Below are 16,384 nucleotides of genomic sequence, written 5' to 3'. Positions count from 1 at the left end.
TCAAGAGTCTCTCATGGTGGCGGATTAGTTCTTTTTTGGAAGAGGGATTTAAATTTATCTTTAGAATCCTCTTCACTGAATCACATTGATGTTTTGATTAATAAAGAGAGAGGTAATGTGTGGCGTTTCACAGGCTTCTATGGGGCGCCGGAAACTCATAATAGAATTGAATCATGGAATTTGCTGAAGGATCTGCACAAACGTTTCAACGTGCCATGGTTATGTGCAGGTGATTTTAATGAATTACTGAAGTCAAATGAGAAGCAAGGAGGTCGATTACGTCCCTATTGGCAAATGCAACAGTTTAGAGAGGCGTTGGATGCGTGCAGATTATTAGACTTGGGTTTTGTGGTACAGAAATTCACTTGGGTCAAACATTTTGCAAATGGTGATGTAGTGTGGGAACGGTTAGACAGAGCCATGAGCTCAGCAAGCTGGTTTGATCGTTTTCCGGCGACAAAGGTTCAAACTTTAGTTTGCGGGTCCTCGGATCATAGACCTCTTCCGATCTTGCCTGAAGGTTTTACTGTTAAGCCTCAAAGACCCTGGCGATTTGAGAATTTATGGCTAGAGAACGAGGGATGCCATGACACTGTGGCAGGAGCTTGGGGGATAGTTCCCTCGGGTCCATCGATGGTGCAAGTGATGGAAAAATTTAAAAACTGTTAGGTACGGCTGAGGCAGTGGAGTAAACACTCAGTGTGTAACATTATAAGAACTTTGGTGGATAAGAAAAAATCAATGCAGCAGGCCGAGGAAGCAGCAGTGAAAGGGGGTAACATAGATTTTTTCTACAGCTAAAAACAGAGGTGAATGATCTTATTAGGTTGGAGGAAACGCTATGGCAGCAACGGAGTCACACTCATTGGATGGTATCAGGCGACAGAAACACATCCTACTTTCACAATCGGGCTTCACAAAGATTTCGAAGAAACAACATTTCAAAGCTTCGGGCTTTGGATGGAAGGTTAGTCTCGGGTGATGAGAATGTTTCAGCTTTGATTGTGGAGTATTACCAGCTATTGTTCACTTCTTCAAATCCAAGTGATATTGAGGAGGTTGTGCAACTTACAAACAGAAGGGTGGATGATACCATGAATGTAGAACTGACCAGTGAGTTTACTAAGGCAGAAGTGGAAGTGGCTTTAAAACATATGGCTCCCTTAAAAGCTCCTGGCCAGATGGCATGCCCCCTATATTTTTCCAACATTACTGGGATAGCATTGGTGATGACGTAGTTAAGGCTGTTCTTTCTTGTCTCAATTCCAAAAAAAATTTGCCAGGTTTGTGTAGAGAGGGAAAATTCCCGACCTATCACAAGCTGACCCTCCTATTTATAGCAGAGAGACGAAGAATGGTAGATAGGTAGTTGAGAATGGTAGTTGAGAATTTTTGGTGAGAACGGTAGATGGGTCGAGAATTTCCCTCTCTACAAATGCCCCCTTAAGACTTGTTCATGCACACAGTTTCGGAGTGTGGTGTGGGAATGAGTTTAGTCGATCAAGAGCTTTGGATCGACTGCGAGTGATTGGGCCAACTAGAAATTTAGTCGCTTACAGTTTGCATCATACTTTTATTACTTTTATCCCCAAAGTTAAAAGTCCAGAATATGTTCATGAATTCCGCCCTATAGCTTTATGTAATATTTTTTATAAACTTGTTTCTAAAGTTTTAGCAAACAGATTAAAAAGAGTGTTACCTCTGATTATTTCGGAATCACAAAGTGCATTCCAATCCAATAAAGCTATTTCAGATAACATCTTGGTTGCTTTTGAGAGTTTGCATCACATGAAGATGAAGAAAACTGGAAAGGTAGGGCATATGACTTTGAAGTTGGACATGAGTAAGGCTTATGACAAATTAGAGTGGGTCTTCCTCCAACGTATTATGGAAAAAATGGGCTTTTATGCGACATGGATTGGTTGGATCATGGAATGTATCAGTTCCATGACTTACTCCATATTGGTGAATGGGGAGTCTAAAGGTCACATCACTCCGACTAGAGGTATTCGTCAGGGGGACCCCCTCTCCCCTTACCTTTTTCTCTTATGTTCATAAGGTTTAAGTGGTTTGATTCAAAATGTAGTTGATAATAGGCATGTGAAGGGCTTTTCTCTTTGTAGGAATGGACCAAAAATATCTCATTTATTTTTTGCAGATGATAGCCTTCTCTTTTGTCAAGCTAGGGTGGATGAGCTTGAAAAAATACAAAATATTTTGTGCAAATATGAGAAGGCATCGGGGCAAAAAATTAATAATGACAAGACGACCCTTTTCTTTAGTTCAAATGTGGCAAATTCTTTCAAGGGGCATGTAAAAAATTTGTTGGGTGTGCCGGAGATAAAAGAATATGAGAAGTATTTGGGTTTGCCGGCAGTGGTAGGAAGAAATAAAAGGGCTAGTTTGAATTACATTAAAGATAGAGTGTGGGCTAGGTTGCAAGGTTGGAAGGAAAAATTACTCTCCCAAGCCGGCAAGGAGGTCCTATTGAAGGTTGTAGTGCAAGCCATTGCTACCTTTGTTATGAGTTGTTTTAGGCTTCCAGTGGGTTTATGTCATGATATTGTGATATTGATCCAAAATTTTGGTGGGGGCAGCAAGGTGATAGGAGAAAGATTCATTGGAAGAAGTGGGAAGTTTTGTGCTAACCCAAAGTGGAAGGGGGTATGGGTTTTAAGGATTTATGCAAATTCAATGAAGCAATGTTGGTAAAACAAGTGTGGAGACTGATTCAGGACACAAGTTCTCTATTTTATAGAGTTTTCAAGGAAAAATATTTCCCAAATTGTTCCATTTTTGAAGCAAATTCCTTATCTGGATCGTTTGCCTGGAAAAGTATCCTAAAATCCAGGAATTTGATTGCTTGAGGCTCTAGATGGAGGATTGGGGATGGGAAGACTATTCGTATTTTTGAGGATGCTTGGTTGCTGAATTCAGAGGGAGGTAGAATTGTTACTCCACCAACTCTCTTATCTAGGGAAGCCTCAATGGACTTCCTCATTGATCCCCATTCAGGTTGGTGGAATACTCACCTGATCGACTTGTGTTTCTACCCACCTGAAGCAAAACTTATTAAATCACTGCCACTATGCTCTACCTTTCAACCTGTTACACTGATATGGCCGAAGGAAAATTTAGGGAATTACTCAGTGAAAACGAGTTATAAGTTACTTTGTGATACACCTGATGTGGATTTGACAGATTCTGAGGACGCTATGGCTCAACGGAAATTCTGGAAAAGTATTTGGAATTTGAGAGTTCTTGGAAAAATAAACCAATTCTCTTCCTACTAGAGAGAATTTGCTCAAGAAGACTATACTCACAGATTCTTTGTCATCTGTGTTCCAGGGAGTCCGAAAATGTATTACATGCTATATGGGGCTGTGAAAAGGTTCAGCATGTGCGGCAGCAGAGTTTGGTTGGGTGGAAAGGTCTGCAACAGCACTGGGTTCCTTCCCAGAGCTGATCCGACTGGTGCAGTCAAGGCAGCATCTGGTATCGCTGTTTGCAGCCACAGCGTGGTCAATCTGGCACTATCTGAACAAGTCTCGCCTTCAGCAGAGCAGTTTGCCTTTGAATAGAATTGCGGGGTATGCAAAGGATTACATCAGGGGCTTTAAAAATCTGCAGCAGTAGCAACAAATAGTATGCAGAAAAATCCAAACAAGGAAGTGGAGTCCTCCAGGCTCAGGTATGATGAAGACTAATTATGATGGAGCTATGTTTGGAGAATCTGATCAGGCAGGTCTTGGAGTGGTGATTCGCAATTCTGAAGGACGGGTTATGGTTGCCCTTTGGGAAAAAATCAAAAAACCACATTCAGCCCAATCTTTAGAACTGTTGGCAGCAAGAAGAGCAGTCACTTTCTGCATTGAAACGGGTTTTCAGAACTCCATCTTCGAAGGCAACTCTGAGTTGGTTATTAAGGGTCTGTTTGGATAGAACTTATTTTGCTGAAACTGAATACTGAAAACTGAAAACACTGTAGCAAATAAGTGAAAAAACGTGGATGATTATTTTGGTGATACGGATACTGTAGCTCAGCTGAAATTACTGTAGCAAATAAATATCAAAGGTTTACTCTAAATTTTTTTTTTCCTTTCCTTCTTCTATTCACTCCTCACCGTACTAGCTAACGCCTATGCCATCGGAGAGTTCCATGCCCAACAGAGAAATCCACAAGGAAGACCTATATCGACCCGACGCCGGTGAAGAGTCGAGGAAGACAACCCAGTCCGACGCCGGCGAAGATCGGGTCCCTTCGGTGGTGGTGGATGGGTTGATCAGTTGCGGGTTGTTTTAATGGGTTTGATTTGCGTTTGCTTGGTGGATGGGTTGATCAGTTCTGTTTGCTGGGTTTGATCGTTTGATGGGTTTGATTTTTTTTTTTTTTTCACATGGGTTTACGTTTTGGTTTCACTGTTTTGATCTTCTCAGTTGATGGGTTTGCTGGGTTTCAAGAAGATGAATCATGGGTTGATCGGCAGTGGGTAGATCCATTTGATTAGTTGCTCCGGTAGATGGCTTGATCCATTTAATGACTATTGATTTTTTTTCACATGGGTTTGATTCATATGGCTTTGGTTTCACTGTTTTGATCTTCTGTTTTGATGGGTTTGCAGTCCTTCATCATGTTCTGGGTTTGATTGATGAAGAACGCGAAGAATGGGTTTGCTGGGCTTGTGCAATGAATCATGTTCTGGGTTTGATCATTTTCTGGGTTCATCATGTTCTGTGATGAGAATGAAGCAGCTTATTTTCAACGCGCAAGAGCCTGGTCCATGAACAGTACAAAATGCTTTGGATTAATGAAACGGTGTGTTGCGAATCCATTTTTTGCGTTTCCCAGCTTTCAGCTTCGCGTTTCTTCTCAGCGTGCGTTTCCTGTTTCCACGTTTTGTAGCGTGGGTCCCAGCAATTTATATCAAACGTAGACGCAAACGTGGTTAAAACGTGAATCCAAACATTGCCTAAATCGCTTCGGGGAAAGGGGTTGGTAAACTCACAAGATGGACACATAATTCAGGACATTTTGTCTTATGCAAACTCGCTTTAAAGTTTCTCTTTCTTTTATGTCAGTTGACAAGGAGATGCTGTAGCACATGCCTTAGCCTAGAAAGCTAGATTGTCTTTTCCTTTATTAGTCTGGATGGAGTTTGTTCCTCCAGACATTTCTTCTTTCATTGTATCTAATTTACCAGTCATTCAATAATAGAAAGTTCTTCCTTCTCAAAAAAAAAGAAAAAAAAAAGTGCATAAAAATAGATCAAAGTGGACCAAATGGAACAAGGGGACCTGATGGACAGATTAGGACCAAATGGACTGAATAGGAACTAGGTGGACTGAATAGGACCAAAGTGGACCAAAAAAGACCATAGGGGATTGATTAGGACCAAAGTGGACCGAATAAGAATGGACAGATTAGGACCAAAGTGGACAGAAAGGACCGAACAGGACCAAATTAGACCGAAGTGGACCGAATAGAAGAAACGTGAACTGAATAGGACCGAAGTAGACAAAATAGACCGAATAGAACCAATGTGAACCGAATGGAACCAAAGCGGACAAAATGGACCACATAGAACCAAAGTGTACCGAATGGCCCGAATAGAACTGAAGTGGACCAAAGTGGAGAGAATAGGACCAAATAGAACCAAAGTGGGAAGAATGGACTGAATAAGACCAAAGTAAACAGAATAGACTAAATAAGACCAGAGTAGATAGATGGACCGAATAGGACTACAGTGGACCAAATAGGACCAATGTGGACTGAAGTGGAAAAAATAGAACCAATGTGGACCGAATAATAACAAATTTGACTGAATAAGACCGAATGGACCAAATAGAACTTTAGTGGACAAAATGAACTAAATAGGACCGAATAGGACCAAATTGGGGGAGAGAGAGGGGGGATTTGAACCTTGAATGTCTTTAGAAACACCCAGAGATGCCAACCAATTGAGTTACAAGGCTCTTGGTCACATCAAGTTTAAAGATAGACTAATTATTGTTTCACGTTCTTGGATATTTTTACATTAGATGACCACATTTTACACAGTGTGAAAAAATGTAGACATGATGCGAAAGAGTATGAACATTGTTGGATTTGAAGCAATCAAAGCCTATAAAGATATTATTGTATCATGTTTTCTGTGTTTGGAACTTGAAAGAGAATGTATGACGCTAGAAAAGGAAAGGTTTTTATACCATGTATCTAGACTGGAATGAACCAATATTGTTATACAAAATGTGTGTTGCTAACACAAGCCCCTCTCAAATCTTTCATCCAAAACCATGACTGGTTGGATTGAATTGGCTGTAGTAAGATACCTCATGTTTCTTGTTAACCTATGGACAATCAATCATGCTGAACAGATCTGGAACAGGAAGATCCACACTAATAGGACAGATCACATCTAGCACTTTTCTTTGCTTTGCGAATCAATTGGAAATTCTAGTTCAAAAATTCCACATTAATTTCTAAAGCAGGTCTGGTAAAGGCCAGTTCAAAGTACAAAGAGGAAAATAAAAAACAATATACCATAGGATATAGCTTCATTCTGGCAATAAAGCTTGGGCATTGGTTCAACTGTAATATGTCCAACAGTTACAGTATGAAGCACAATTTCTTGAGGGTTGGGTTTGAACATTCCCTCCTTTATATACACAAGCATAAATTCAAAATGAACAGCATTTCTAATGTCACTCAATTTTGGAGAACAACAATAAGCTAACATGACCTAATAAAAGCATGGGGAAACAATCTGGGGAGAAATGAATTTTTTGCTTTTATGATCAGTGCATATGTCCCATAGCAGGGAATATGAACCACAGCCATGCAAAAGTACCTGTAAATTAAACACATTGATTAGATTCTTTCTAATTCAAGTTAAAAACAAGATGGATGAAAGTGGTAGAAACAATATACCATAAAGGAGCCCACGGTACATCTAACTCGAGGAAAGGATATGGCCACCTGGTAGAGACTCAAGTTAAGTTACAAGCTCTTGCATCAATATATCAGATTATATAGACTATATTTCCCTATATAACAATGCCAAAAAGAAGGGCAAAGTGATAAAATATGCTTACCATGAAAAACCACAGGCGTGAATGACCCACTGGAAAATAACATAGATACAACTCCAGAGCACAAAATATGCAAGCCGGAACCAAGGAAATGGCTGAAAAACAATATGGAATGTGGCATTAGGAAATCTGTGAAGACATTTTATAATAGAGGTAATGTTCAATTGCTGTTGCAAAAGTAGTCTGGGTTGGGAAATCCTAGCCTTTTGGTCTCACATTTCCAAGATGTAAGCTGATTTTATACTAGGTTACATATCTATATATGTTTACTTTTTCTCACAATTGAAAGATCATGTGATTGGTTTTGTGGTTACATAGAAAACATATATTAGGAATTCCCACAGGTCACTTAGATCAATAGGCTTCCCACTTGCTAGTTGTGATACTTACAAGGCTATTAAGTGAGGTATCCAGAAGAAGGAAAAAAGCATTCAGAGTATGCATGAAACCCATCAACTGCCAAACATAGAACAATAGGAAATCAGTGAGGATAATTTCAGTTGTTCACCCATCTACTTAGGGTGCTAGAGAGAATTAGAGGAAAAAAAATGCACATTAAAAGTTTTGAGAACATTTCTTCTATAAATGAGCAATAGAAAGGTTTCCAGAAGTGGACTCTCACCAGGTTGAGGCCAACATGTGCATCTGATAAAAATGGGACAATAACACACCAAAACACAATGTCTGTCAAGATAACAGCACCTCCACAAGTCTGTGAAAAATAATTCATTAGCTCCAACCAGAATTTAAAGTAGTATACTTGAAGATGATCCACTAATTGAAAGGTGTCAAAGCTTAAGCCATTCTGCTTCAAGGCATAAATGCATGATGCACACATGAGGTTTAGGCCATACTATGCCTTGTATATGACCAGAAATTGATTCATATAAACATGAAGTAATCAACTATGTCATGTGAGAATGTAACTACTTAAATGGGGAGTCAAAATGTTTTCACTCTAGTAATGGCATATTTGGGGATTAAATCTTAATTAGTCTAATAACATTTTGATTAACTAACTTAAGAATAAGAATTCAGAATTCTATGGCAATATGGTCTATAGTTTCCTAATAGGTTAGAAAGTTGAGATATGGATGGACAAACCTGATATGCAGTTTGCATTAGATATCCCCAAAATCCTGCTCTTTTCCGAATCTCCTCTTCAGTGTAGTGGCTTTGCAACTTGATGGTACCCTTGGTCTCTCTTTCCCTGTAAGTAATAGAGTTTGTGGTTCTATTCTCTTCCAAATCCCTTCTCAGAAATTCAGCTCTTGCTCCATTGTCAGAACGAGGTTTTTGTGTGGATATCCAACATCCATATGCAGATACAAGGGTCCCAAGCTACACACAGAAATTTATTGTATGTGTAAAGCAGGAGCTGCTTTGGAATGAGTATAGGTTTTATCAAAACAAAAAAGATAATAAATTTATATTGCTTCATGTTGCATCTATTTCTTTCACATATGCCAATCTATAATTACTTAGGGAACAAGTAAAAACTAATAAATACCCTTGCACTAAAGATTAGGGAAAATTATAAGGTTATGGTGCTTGACATACCGCAAAGTAGACCATAACTAATGCAAAAGTCCACCTACAGAACAATTAAAGAAAATTATAGCAGATTAGGCAGCTTACACTGTAAATGAAATACAACTTGCATATATTCTAATACCTCCAATATCCATAAGAGAAAAAGTTAAGACAAACATTAAGTTTTGATTAACTCTTTAATAATCTAATGAGTGTATAATCTTCAACATTTTCTTGTTTTATTTTGTCAGCAGCAAAACGGAGGGTAAAACTCAAAAAATGAGGATGCCATCTCAGTGTGTAAATAGAAGGAAAAGTTTTAATGTAAGGAAACAATGTCATATAGATCTGAGCTAGGCAAAGGAAGAAAGCTCTAAAGTTTAAACAATCAGAGAAATATAGGGCAGCAGTTTCTCAAGAATCCCACTAATCATTAACTACAATGACTCTGTTTGTACTCTTTGGATAGTAGTTATGCTACTGTAGCTGTTGCAGTGATGATTAGAGTACAAATTTGCACTTACTATGAGAGCCAGAATCCAATACCTTCTTCATTGTCTGAATTTGACATTTCTGGGACTTAAAAGGCTTCAAAGTTATCCCATTGTTGGAAAGAAGCTAATATTGAAACTATAGAACGAAATTAATAATGGAAGGACAGTGGGTTTGAGATTTAATAGGGAGGGCAGGTAATGTAAAGAGGGAAGAACATTGAAAATTTTAGGAGTGCTTGAAGTTGAATGATGAATTCATATTAAAAAAAAATAAAGGAAGAAAAATTCAAACTTCAAAGTTTTAAAAATAGCCACTCTAATATGACTGTCCATAATTCCTTAGGAACTTGAAAGGCAAGCAAAGTGTTGAAGACACATGTTTTGCCTAAGGTCACATTCTATTCTAAATTGGTATGGCGTGGAAGTTGTACTACCCTTATTAGTCAACACACATGAAATTTAGTGATTGCTATTAAAACTTCAAATAAGTAATGGTCGTATTGAAAAAACTAGAGAACCCCAATATAGAGTTACCAAATTATTCACCAAATAAGAACATAAATAAATTTTACGTACTTCAAAGTATCAGCAAAAGGAAGAACTTACTCAGTGTAGTAAATAAAGATGGATGCATCCCAATCCACTATATCCCATGCTAAGAACCCAGCCATGGCCACAAACGACACGAACCGCGTGAGCAAGAGCCATCTGGGGTGCACCCCTCGCCAACAACTGGTCCATAGTTGAGAGGTGCTCACATGACCCCTAGGCAGTGCACTCACAAGCACATCACTGTCTGGTCTAGACACTAGAAGGCTCTCATATACGGTGTTATCATCAGTTCTTGAGCCTTCTTTCCTCCATAGCACCCACAGGGCACCAAAGAAGGCAATACCAACAATGCCAAAACAAACAAAATCATACCAATACACCTCTAGTGCCATGGTGACCAAAGTAGGCCCTTAAAAGTATCCGGTGCAATCTAGGCCTTCACATATGAAGACTGGGGGTTTCCAAAATCTGATATGAAGGCTTGAGATTGGATTACTCTAAAGCTTGTTTAGTTGGAGCTGCTTTAGTTGATAGTTTGACATGGGAATGGTAGTTTTGACTGACAGGTTTAGAATGTTTGAATCACGCTTTATAAAGTTGTTATCAAAAGAAAAAGATGGTAAACGTTGACGTTTAGGACTATGGTCGGTGACAGTTTTATAAAGAAAAAAAAAGAGTACATTCCAAATGTGATTAATCTTGTTTAGACTATTGCAACAATTGATTCGATTCTCTAAAAACTAGATTGGAATTGTGTGTTTGTTTGTTTTGAAAGATAAATTTGTCTTAATTATCCATAATCCCAATACAGGACATGCCTCAGTTTTAAGCATTCTACACTTTTTTTTCACCAGGCAGGCGGCACCTTGCCCGTTTGGCAAGGCTTTGTCACTTGTCACTGAACAAGAAAAGGACAAGGATTCAAACACACACATGGTGTGTACTATGGATGTCATTAGCGGATGAATGTTTCTAATCAAACCCAAATTCAGACCCACACAAAATTCCTCAAAGGTGGGATATTAAGTCTGAGTTTGGATAGCGTCGGCAGGCGTTTGCGTTTTTTCTGGGTCCTGCACACTGTTTACAGACTCATAAGTACGGAAAATGCAAAAAAAAAGCAATAAATCAAGGTCACTATTCATAGTTCAAAAATTATTTTACTACATTATTTTTAGCAATAAACAGTATCCAAATAGACTCTAATTAAACCACCGTACTATAAAGTTTAAAATATAAATTTGTCTTATAATATAAAATAATTAATTTTTAATCAATTTTTTTGAGTTACCAATGCTAACTTGTCAATTTATTTTAGAGAAGAAAGGATGAAATCTACATGTGAGTAGAGCGTAAACATTTTTTTTTTTTTATATGGAGGTATTTTAAATTTTTACTGATTTTACAGCAAAACCCAGAACAAAATATAACAAAAGAGATAAATATATATATATATATATATATATTCACAGGAAATGGAGGCATCTTAAATTTTCACAGAAAAACCCAGATCAAATAATAAAAAGAAATGAGATAGTCTAGACAGCAAAAACCCAGAACAAGATCAAATAAGAAACGAGAGAGAATAGACAACAAAAAAGGTGATGGTTCACTTGGGATAAACTCAACGGGTCTTGTTGGGCACAGGTAAGCATCGACCCGTAATCCTTCCACTGCCAGGGGCGGGAGGTAGTCGCTGCTCTGTGAAACCAGCCTCACGCAGTTCCCTCCACTCTAGAAACCATGAGACCAGAGCCTTCGCTCAAGTCACAAGGCTCAACCCTTGGCTTGGAATGGGCAGGACAATTAATAGCCACCTCGCACCCGACCAGGTGTGTTGTCCCGTAGTCCCATCGTCTTAATGCCCCTGCACAGGTTACAAGCTCACGCTACTGAGCTCGGCGATTGATGAAATGATTTATGCTTATTATAAAGTATAGTTTTTTCTTGTACTTGAGCGGTGTGGGACTAAGGTTTGTTTTCATTTTGGGGTGCAAACTTCTCATTTAACCCCCCCTCCATTTAAGTGAGTAGTTCTGAGAAGTTCTAGCCCTTGATAGGTGGAGATATACATCAATTCTTTGTTTGATATCACTTTAATTTAACAAAGTTTTGCATTATTTAGGTTGTAAGATTTTAAGAAAACTTTATGTGGCCCACATTTAAGTAATAAATGAAATTCATGTCTTAAAGATTTTATTTGTGAAAGACGTTATGGTGAATAACAATTTCTAAGTAACTCTCATTTGGTATAACTCATTTGGTTAATAAACACCTTGAAGTTACTAGTTTTAAACTCCTTGATGGAAGGAGGGTTATGAAACAGATCTTAATTTAAAAGGGTCCCTAGTCTAGCCTCTATATATAGCCTGTCTCCATCAAAAGGATATATGTAAAGTAAAGGTCATAGACTAGAAGACACCTTTTATAAACACTATTATCATATAGTGAGTCTTCTTTTTCTCTAAACACTTAAACAACTATGGCTGAAGGTATGTGTATGTTATTTTGTTTCCGCTGCATTCATGAATTTTGTCTTACATTTGGTATCAGAGCCATCCTTCATGCTATGTTGTTTAGTGATTTTAGTTTGAGAAATTTCTATTATTTCCAATCATGGTATATTTTTGTACCATCTATGGTTAAAGTTTGTATGCACTAATTTAATTTTGGGATGAAATTTAAGTTGTGCTGAATCCAAATATAGAGCATGTATACTTTAAATCCTAGAGAACAAGTTTTGTTTTGCATCTTTATTGGTAGTTTTGTAACGAATTGCCATTGAGTTTTGAGATTGGAAGAATGAATTTGAAATCCATAAGATTATTAACTATATAGAACTACATAGGTTCAAAGGTAAATATGTTATATCAATTTGTTTTTTCAATACATTTGTGACTCAATGACATCGTTTTCTCTAAAATTGTCCACGTATTGTGTATTACAAAATGCTAATGTGCACCAGTGGGTAATTCAACTATTTGGAATTGTTAATATTAAAGTGTTCATAAATTTGGTTTTGATTTTGATATTCATCAAGTGCTCATCCAAGTATTTAAGTTTGTTTCCTGGATATAAAATCTTAATTATTTGGAAAATAATTTGTGACAGTATGGTGGCTCATATGACAAACATGCCTCAATAATTTGTACAATTTTCAATTTTCAATTGCTTTAGAGACTATTTTTTGTGGATCAATATATTTGGCATGATAACACAAATGATCCTTATATTTTGGAAACCATAACTTTTTACAATAAATTATGGGGAAAAATGTGTTGCATGTAAGTTTGAAATTATTTCATAAAGTTTATTGTTACACTTACATATGAGATTTGGATCATTCAAGTGAGTAATTTATTTAAGTGCATTTTAGGTTTCTTTGCACTTATCATGTATTTAAGTATTATTTCATGTCATTTTGGAGTGCATACTGTCATGATCAATATTAGGATTGGTTGATCTTTTTGATGCTATTTGAAGTGGTGAATATCAAAATGACATGGGAGTGGCCATAGCATCCTAAGCCATGATGATAATCACATCAAGAAATTTTTACAAGACTTCATTAGGTACAAAGGCATCTAAGTGGCAATTAATTCATGAAGATAATGACTTGGCCCCATAGGGAGGTTATTATTTTTATGATTTGATTGGAATAAAATGGTGAATGTAGCATTAAGATGAGATTTTTCCTAGGCCCATAGGTATGGAAAATTTGATTCTTAGTGTTTATATTTACTAGTTTTATGAATAAAGTTTTATAGTAAATTCATGCATGATGCACCTCTGCCCATAGGAAGGTCGAATTTACTACTAAATTAACATTGGTTAATTTAGAATTAAAGTTCAAGATTCATAGCATTAAAGTTTATATTCTTTGGGTTTGTGGATCTATGTTTTGGTACTCATGTGGATGAATCACCCATCTTATTGAATAAAATATGTTAAAATGAGAAATTAAGTACAAGGGTGGGAGTGATCTAATTGCACAAGAGTAAAAACTTGAGAATTTATTCCTTTAAGGTAAAGGTTTTGTGAAAGCTATTTATATTACTTTACAAGATCCATTAAGGTTTGACTCCCAATAAAAGTTTTATATTGCAAAATTTAGGCATATAGGCATCCTACTAATGGTATATAAAGGTACACCAACTTTGTTGTGCCATTTGGTTTTACTGGGCACATTGTTAATCAGTGTATATACTATATACCTTAAAATCAGTGGGAGTAAATGCATTGCTTTTATGCCTAAATATGAATGACATACTACTTGGAAGTAGTGATTTGATTTTGTCATGTAAGATATCTTATATGCTATGTAGCTATAAGACAGGCATTATGGATAGGTCTTAAGGTTGTCGATCTTATGATGAGACCTTTAAAGATTTTAAAGATAACTCGGCTATAATTTTCTTCTCTAAGGACAATGAATGTGAAAGCCGAAACAAACATATCGACATAAAGTAACTCAGTCTAAGAGAGAGTTTTAAGAAATTGAAAGTGTCCATTGTGTTAAAATTATTGAGCTAATATTTGTTAATTTCATAACTAAAGGTTTGTCGACAAAACAGTATAAAAGTCTTTTGGACATATGGAACTTGTTAGCTCATTTGGTGTTTAATTTCTCTCTAATCATTCTATATTTTGGACACATATTTGGTTATTTTTGGAGAAGAAAATATATGATTTTTATTTTGTGCACATAAAGTATATGTATTAAGTTAGATATATCTCTAGAGATGTATAAGGATGATATATCCGTGGGGATGTATAAAAGAGGACCCGAATGGCTAATAGGTAGTCCATTCATAAAGAATTAATGGCTCATAAAGTTCTCATATAAGGATTACCATACATTATAATACATGGAAGGAAATACTCATTATAATTAAGGGTATTACCGCCATGATTTGTGTACTGGATTCTTTATTTAAGTGGGAGCATTTCACAATTAGTTGACATGAGTAATATCATGGCCATATTAAAGTTAATATCATTTATCAAGTAATGTCAAGTGGGCCAAGTGGGAGAATGTAAGATTTTAAGAAAACTTTATGTGGCCCACATTTAAGTAATAAATGAAATTCATGTCTTAAAGATTTTATTTGTGAAAGACGTTATGGTGAATAACAATTTCTAAGTAACTCTCATTTGGTATAACTCATTTGGTTAATAAACACCTTGAAGTTACTAGTTTTAAACTCCTTGATGGAAGGAGGGTTATGAAACAGATCTTAATTTAAAAGGGTCCCTAGTCTAGCCTCTATATATAGCCTGTCTCCATCAAAAGGATATATGTAAAGTAAAGGTCATAGACTAGAAGACACCTTTTATAAATACTATTATCATATAGTGAGTCTTCTTTTTCTCTAAACACTTAAACAACTATGGCTGAAGGTATGTGTATGTTATTTTGTTTCCGCTGCATTCATGAATTTTGTCTTACATAGGTGGCTCAAATTGGGTCACGCATACCATCCATTAGTTCAATGATAATAAAAAAAATCTGAGACATGGATGAATTGGGAGTTGGGAGCATTATCCATTATTGTGTAATTCCTGACAATTTCGGATTAGAAGGAAAAGGAAATGACAGTAAGATTTCAATTACAATGACAAAACGAAACACAATAGTTCAAAATTTCTAACAAAACAATGTCCAAACTAGGATTTTAATTACAAATATTAAAAGAAGAGATACCCCATGTTTAGATATGTTAGATGAATAAATTTCAATGGTACCTAACCTTCTTCACCTACTGTCCACTGCTAAGCTCTACAGTTACAGCATTCCAAGTTTAGTTCCAGCATGAACAACTTTAGAGGAACCAAAGAGGCTTGTTACTTTGTCAATCCATATATTTTATTATTATTATTATTATTATTATTGGTACGTAAAGCATTGGAGTGCTTCTTTTTTTTTTTGCTGAGAACATTGATTTGCTTTAAAACAGGGAAATCATCTACAATTTTATTGTACGCACATGACTTTTGCATTAATTTAATAATATATATGCACTATAATTAAACAACATTTTTCTACTATCCAAAAGATTAGTGTAGTTGCACGATTTTCCTGGCCCAAATTCGATTGATCAGGCCCTGGCCCAAAGCGCAACCCACAATAAATATTTGTAGAGGATGGGTCAAAGAACTTGGCCTCAGCGAGTCTATTCAGTCTGATGCATGGGCAATATGGTTGCAGAAAATAAAGACACGAAAATGGATCTCTCACGTATAAGTTTATTTTTTCAGTTCTCATACAGAATTTTTCGTCCCCTTCTCTAAGGGACTCTAATACATTATATAGTTCCCTTCTCTCATCTCAACCCTACACTTGTTGACTATCTAAGCACCTACTTGAGTAGCTGTCCCATCAGACGCCTTCATCTCTCCCCATGTGAGTTGCAGAGGTCAAGGCGGTACTGTTCAGGGGTCATTTCCTCATTAATGCGGCCAAGAGGGTGGTTGGGGCGCAATTAATGTGGTGGTAGCTCTCCATGGGATATTTTAGATTTTATTCATTTTATATGTTGAGAGGGTGAACTGAAGTGGCTGGGGAAAGTTCTTCGTCTGAGCTTCGTGATGTCCGAGGAGGAGTTTCTCCTCGGACAGGTTTCCTTGGCGTTTATTGGGATTGAGTAATGCTTCGTACGTGGTTTCTCTTCGGACAGGACTCTCCTCGGACGGGCCTGAATTTGGAATAGCCCATT

The 16,384-nt window shown here is 36.9% G+C and overlaps 1 protein-coding gene across 1 annotated transcript; it reads right to left on the bottom strand.

Moving 5' to 3' along the window:
* Positions 1-6,445: 6,445 nt before the first annotated feature.
* On the bottom strand, positions 6,446-10,235 carry LOC115972080. Its single transcript, XM_031092227.1, has 8 exons — positions 9,723-10,235; positions 8,650-8,683; positions 8,194-8,430; positions 7,712-7,801; positions 7,480-7,545; positions 7,093-7,184; positions 6,929-6,976; positions 6,446-6,848 (listed from the first exon to the last, which is right to left on the bottom strand). The coding sequence occupies exons 1-8, from the start codon at positions 10,058-10,060 to the stop codon at positions 6,731-6,733; spliced, it is 1,023 nt and encodes a 340-aa protein (XP_030948087.1). The 5' UTR covers positions 10,061-10,235; the 3' UTR covers positions 6,446-6,730.
* Between the last annotated feature and the right edge of the window lie 6,149 nt (positions 10,236-16,384).

This window comes from Quercus lobata, chromosome 12 (genome assembly GCF_001633185.2).
Source record: "Quercus lobata isolate SW786 chromosome 12, ValleyOak3.0 Primary Assembly, whole genome shotgun sequence".
Taxonomy (NCBI): domain Eukaryota; kingdom Viridiplantae; phylum Streptophyta; class Magnoliopsida; order Fagales; family Fagaceae; genus Quercus; species Quercus lobata.
The sequence above is the reverse complement of the archived record's forward strand: the minus strand, read 5'-3'. Positions and strand labels throughout refer to the sequence as shown.